The sequence below is a fragment of the Numenius arquata genome, chromosome 8 (assembly GCF_964106895.1).
Source record: "Numenius arquata chromosome 8, bNumArq3.hap1.1, whole genome shotgun sequence".
In the NCBI taxonomy this organism is placed as follows: domain Eukaryota; kingdom Metazoa; phylum Chordata; class Aves; order Charadriiformes; family Scolopacidae; genus Numenius; species Numenius arquata.
Window position 1 is genome coordinate 47333800 of NC_133583.1, and position 6000 is coordinate 47339799.

Here is a 6000-nt window from a genome sequence, read left to right on the forward strand (position 1 = left end):
AAATTAGAGAAGTGAAACAGTCATTTCATTTGCACTGTTTAGTTATTTTATATCACATTTAACATATCTATACATTGCTTCTAAATAGTTGCGCAGTGAGAGCAGAAAAAAGAAGAATAAATAGGAAGAACCCCAAAATAAAGTACCTACCAATCAAGGATATTAATACTGTCACTTCAGTTGCCTGAGCACTGCATTTCAGTTTCAACATAACACACTGTATCAAAACCAAAAAATGTATTTTCTTTTTTCATTAAAAAAGAGAGTACTTTGAATCTTATAAATTAAACCTAGAACATGCTACAGATGCTTTTAGTTTGACATCCTAGAACATCAAGTCATCTAACAGAAATTAACTGTACTGACCATTCATCTCATCTGCAAACTCAAGTAAAAAATAAACTAAAGCTTACCTTCAGTACACTGCAGGAAGCTGATAATGAGCAGAAACCAAAAATTTTGCATTCTGCAGCCAGAAGACACCATTATTGATCCCTGTAAGAATTTTCTTTGTATTCCTTAATGAATCCAGTTATAAAAGCCCAGCATCATCGAAACCAGTGGTCTGCATTATTCATCTTTATACCTGGAGAAGCAGATTTGGAAGAAAAGGAGAAAAAAAAAATTCCATCAATAGCCAAACACCAATAATTTGGAATACCAAATTTTACTTGACATGAAGACAGAAATTTTTAATAAAAACTGACAGTACACCTGTACCGTAGCTGGGAATTTGGCAAGTTTGTGGGATGTAATCTCTCAAGGTCAGTGATCATTAAACAGAATGCCAAATAATGATACATGTTGAAGTTGAAAGTATGAATGTTATTGATGTACTTGCACTAAGACACATGGCACAAAAAAAAGAGAATGTTTTCTCTGAATATAAGACATTGGATTCGCAGCTTTTCCCACTCCCCAAATCTGACACAATCTGCAATTGTCTACCTCAAAGAGCAACAATAAAATTAAATCTAGGGCACTGCTGTATTTCTTAGTGATTCAAAACATGGAGTGACTGAGAACAGCGAAGTAACACCACTCAACAGCAAGGCTCTGCCAGTCTCTTCCCTGCCACAGCTGCAGCGTTCCCTTTGTGCTACACATAGGTCACTCTCCTTGGATAAGAAGCCCTAGTAGCAACTTAATCAACAAAATACTCTGTTTGGTGAGGAAGCTTCTTCCTATGACTCTACAGTTTGCCATATTTCTACCCACTAAACACCTTCAGAAAAAAGGGAATAAACATAATGGATGAGACTCTCCAGTCCTTAGCCTCTGACAAGATTCGTCTCCAACTGAGAAATATGAACTGAACTGCTCCTGTAAATAATGTACCAAAGGAAGAATTCTTAAAGATATCATTTGCATTTGAAAAATATAATTATAGTGATAGAGTGCAGTTGCTGTGATATAAGATTTGACAGTAGAGTGCTCCCTTTTGCTAATGATTTCATTCTCCCACCAGCCAACTGAGTAACTACATACCTCCTCTTCCATATCTCACTGTGCGAAGCAAGATCATGCTTTGGCCCCGATTACTACAATTTGGGAAGATAGAGAAAAATTAAAATTCATATAAAATTTTTTTTTTACTAGAAAGCTGGTCCTATATATTACAGATACGTGAAAAAACTCTGGAAGAATGACTCTCTGAACATTGTGGCAATTATAGGTCCAAAGAGCTGAGTCTGGTGCCACATTGGTTTGGTCTCTCCAAGAGGAATGGACAGGACTGCATGGATGTATTCCTGGGATATTTGAAATTAACATTACTTTAAAAACATGTAACAATGACTATGTAAAAATTTAAGTGGCAGGATCTAAGGGCCATTTATGAGTTTTATGAGTGTACTGGAGTGTGTTGACGGCTTTAAAAATACATTTATCCTTTTGGCAAGGAGAACTGGAAAGGATGAAGAGCACACAACACCAGACAAAGAAATTCTATGAACTGCAGATCGTTTTCAGAAGTAGAAACTCTAACTCCTTTTATATTAGTTAATGTTAATATTAATCAATGATAAGTTTGTTCCCTAAGCACACAGACAGCAACAAGACTGACACTCGCTTTTTTCTCCAAGGAGAAAAAGATGGGAATTAACAGAAAACATTATGGAACAATTTCTCAGGCTCTCAGTGAAGGCAATGTGACTGTGGCAGAACAGGAGATTATTAAATAGCCAAGAAGGCTTCTTTACTTGGCTCCTCTTTAAAAGGAGTGATGCCACTTCAGCGTGGGCTTCCCTCTCACCCAACACAAGCGTGCTTGTGATTTCTCACACAGGGAAATGAAAGAGAACTGACATCTGAGGCCGACTGATTTTATGTTTATTTATACATAAAAACAAACCCTTTTTCCAATTTCCAACTACAGACAGGTGCTCTTCAATCACAGGCACTTTTATCCGCATATATTTCAACAAAGAGCATGCAATAGCAACCGGAGTGCTTCAGTGCAGGACAGCCAGAGCGTGGCTCTCCTTGGCACAGACCCACACGCCTAGAGCTAAGAGATGTGCCCTCAATTTAGATGGTTACGCCAGCTGCTACAGGACAGCCCAGAAGCAGTTATGAAGAGACAGTCATATTGTATCTGTATATCTTTCACACTGAGCTGCAAGTGTTTTGCAACTAAAAAAAAATAATCTAAAAATCCACAAAGGATGCACTGCATTCAGCAGAAATTACAATTGCAAAGGAGCTCCTGCTGAGTAAAGAAGAAAAAATTGCCACCATGATATATCCAAAAAAACCCCTAGAGATAGTTCAGCTAAAAGCTTGGGAAGAGCTTGGATTAATTTTTTACCTGTAGCACCCAAAGGAAAAATCATAAAACTATTTCACAGACACTACAGACTAATCAGCATAATTTCAGTAAGCAATCAGAATAATCCAAGAGAATAGATGAGGAACAATAATGGCTAAAAGAGAAATTAAGTCAGCCTTCTGATTGCTCCCAGTCTGTCCAGAAGATTTTGACTTACTGAGACGCAAGTTTTATCATTATTTCCATAACATATCACTGCACACTCAGATTTTGAGACATGTTCCTTCACCTACAAGGGGATAGTGACATACCTATGCATTATCATCCTTAAAATGCATCGCTTCCTTGTGGGCTTTTTTTTAACCGGGAGGAGGGCTGTGTTAAAAACAGAAACAACAAAAGCACTACTTGCAGTACCCAACATCTCTCTAAGAAATATCTGCAAAATTTATGGCAGAGACTTTTCCTTTTTAAATACAATAAGAGTTCCTGACACTGTAAACTGACTTATTTTAACTATTTTAATAAGAAACCACACTTTCTGAAAGGATAATGATGTTTTTGTGATACCAAACCCAGTAGAAATTATTCAACTAAGAATAAATGCAAAATATTTTAAGGACAAATTTAAGTGCTTTGTGCAATATATTGTTCTCTCTGGATTGCTGTAGCCTACAGACATAGAATTTAACTCAGTGTGCTGCTGCAAAAAGAATTCAAAATAAACTAACCAGCCCCTACTAGATTATCAGTAACATATGTTTTTCTAAAAAAGCAAAAAAAAAAAAAATTAAGCAGTGTTTGAAAACTGATGCAGTAGAATTTGGTTTTGTTTCTTTCTTTTCTTTTGAATAAAAATTAACAGCTTCACAGCGAACAATTTTTAATGCAACCTATGTATTTGAGAAACTCTATGTGGCCCCAAGTAAAAGTATGGTGCCTTTCTGAAGAAACTATTCATCGGCATAACAAAAGCTAATCCTGAAAAAGGTACCCAGACAGGAGCTGGAGCCAGAGAGCACTCTGGCTACAGACGCTGCCGGCAGCCCCGTCCTTCTGACCATCCATCTATCAGCGATAAGGAGACTGTCAGTAGCATCTCACAACAACAACAAATCCCAAATCAAACAAGTAGGACCAGGAAAAGAGACATATTAAGTTACTTCTTTGTAAACAGAAAATGGAGACCATGGCAAGCCACTGTCCTGCGCAAATAACTTATTTCCCCTCGGACCTTAATAAACCTTTCCTCTGGATCGCTGACTGCTTGGGCTTGTGGGTGGGGCAGAGAGAAGCTCCCTAGAGCAAAAGGTTGCTTGAATTTCAGAGTGCAATACAAGCTGCCCAGAAAATTTCAGCTGTAACTTAAACCCCTACCTCTGGGCCATACTGCAGTCTCTCATCAAAAAAACCCACGAAAACTCCACTGAAAACAGAGCGGTTCACCTTGTTAAGTTTCTTCGCATATGTGCTCTTAAAGACGACCAGATCAGTAACAGACATGTTAATGTTCAAACCTGTACACTGCAAAGGTACTGGGCATCTCTCAATACCGTATTCATAAGCTGTGCTCCAAGTCCCAAGAATCTTAGTGCCCCTGCATTGCTTCCTTGCTCCTCAGTACTTCTGAAACTTCTTACAGACAGAACACGACTGCTGCAGATCACGTGCCACTGTTGGCCATCCCTCTCCCTGCAACATTGCTCAAGAGCACCCCAGAGATAAGAGAAAGCTGCTCCAAGCATGCTCCTTGAAACACTTTCATCTTTGAAGAGAAAGACCTCTAAAGGACTGCCGTGTCCTGACTCTACTCTGTTTAACCTTCCCAAGGTTTTATTTTCAAAAGCCAAAAAAGGATCTTTTAAGAGCTTCCGGACCACTGACACAGCATGCTTAAGAGCTGCCTTTTCCCTCCTGTTACACCCAGCTTTTCAGGCAATTAAGACAGAAGGGAATGTAGAAATCTTTCCAGCTAAGCAAGGATGTTTTTCTTTAGCTAGAAGTCTTTCAGACTAACGCTGATGTATTTTACAATATAGTGCCTAATTTTCCAAATCATCTTGGAAACACCGTGAAGCACTTGCAACCTCAGCCAAGCTTTAACATCTCTATTACACAAATAAAATTACACTAGCTTTACGTGAGATGAGGCACAGAGAGGTAAGAAACATCAGCCATAGCTGCACTGCTTGTATGCGTCAAGGAAATACCAGGACCCAGGCAATCCTTCTTATAAAAGCTGTATGACCCACCTCGCACACACGCAGCACCCCCACTGGCTTTCATAACCCAGTTTATGAAACTAAGTAATTCTGTAATATATCTGAGACACTCTGCAGAGGAAAGGAGGGGGAAGAGGAGGCAAGGGTGAGGAGATATATATTCATACAATATAATAGACTACTTAGTCTCCTGAGAAATCATGTGTCCGCGTGTCTTCCCATCATGAGGCTTTCCCAATTTAAAAAAAAAAAAGTTAAACTTCCTATAATCTGTAATATAAGAATTTAATTAGTGCAGTGTGATTAGTAAAACTGTCTAATCCACTTTAGTAAAATACTAGAATGAGACTAATACTGTTTATGGTTTTATACGTATCTGCAGAGACCCAGCTCTAGTTTCCAACATTGAACATATCCTCAGGTGCATTCAATATGAGTTATTCCAAAGTCTTCAATATGGTTATTCAAAAATTGACTTACATTAATAACTTTGCATTAGTGCTACAGTACCAGACTGCAGAAAATCTTCAAAGTTACAAAATCTTACAAAAGAACCTGAAGAAAGACCCTGTGCTGGTCTACTTAGCATCCTTCTACTATCTATGGTAAACAATCAATGCCTGATCTGTTCCAATTAAACAAGTTGCATATTGCAAGAAGAAACGAAAGGCTAACTCTGCTCTCTAAAACTGGTTAACACAGACTTATTTTCCATTAAAAGAAATTCAATGCTTAAAATGTACCGGAGAGTCTTATCTTCAATTCTGTATTCAACAGTCCCTATTAATTGTCACCTTGAACACCAGATTTCTAACCCAAAACATCTCTTTCCAAGTTGCACAGAAGGAATACAGTATCAGGGAAGGGAATAATACAGTAAGAACAAGACTTGACCAAGGTCATTCAATCTTGCAACAAAAAAAAATTATTTCAACGCATTCAGCTGCGCTGTGCTCTGAGGTGACATACCCGTGCCTGAGAAGTGCCTGAAATAGCGTGCCATGAACA

At 38.3% G+C, this 6000-nt stretch overlaps 1 protein-coding gene across 1 annotated transcript in view; it reads right to left on the reverse strand.

Moving 5' to 3' along the window:
- Positions 1–486, reverse strand: part of ADGRL2 (adhesion G protein-coupled receptor L2) — a 127933-nt gene extending 127447 nt beyond the window's left edge. The window contains exon 1 of the mRNA XM_074152123.1: positions 414–486. Within this exon, the coding sequence (XP_074008224.1) occupies positions 414–486 (73 nt within the window). The remainder of the gene's footprint in view (positions 1–413) is intronic.
- Between the last annotated feature and the right edge of the window lie 5514 nt (positions 487–6000).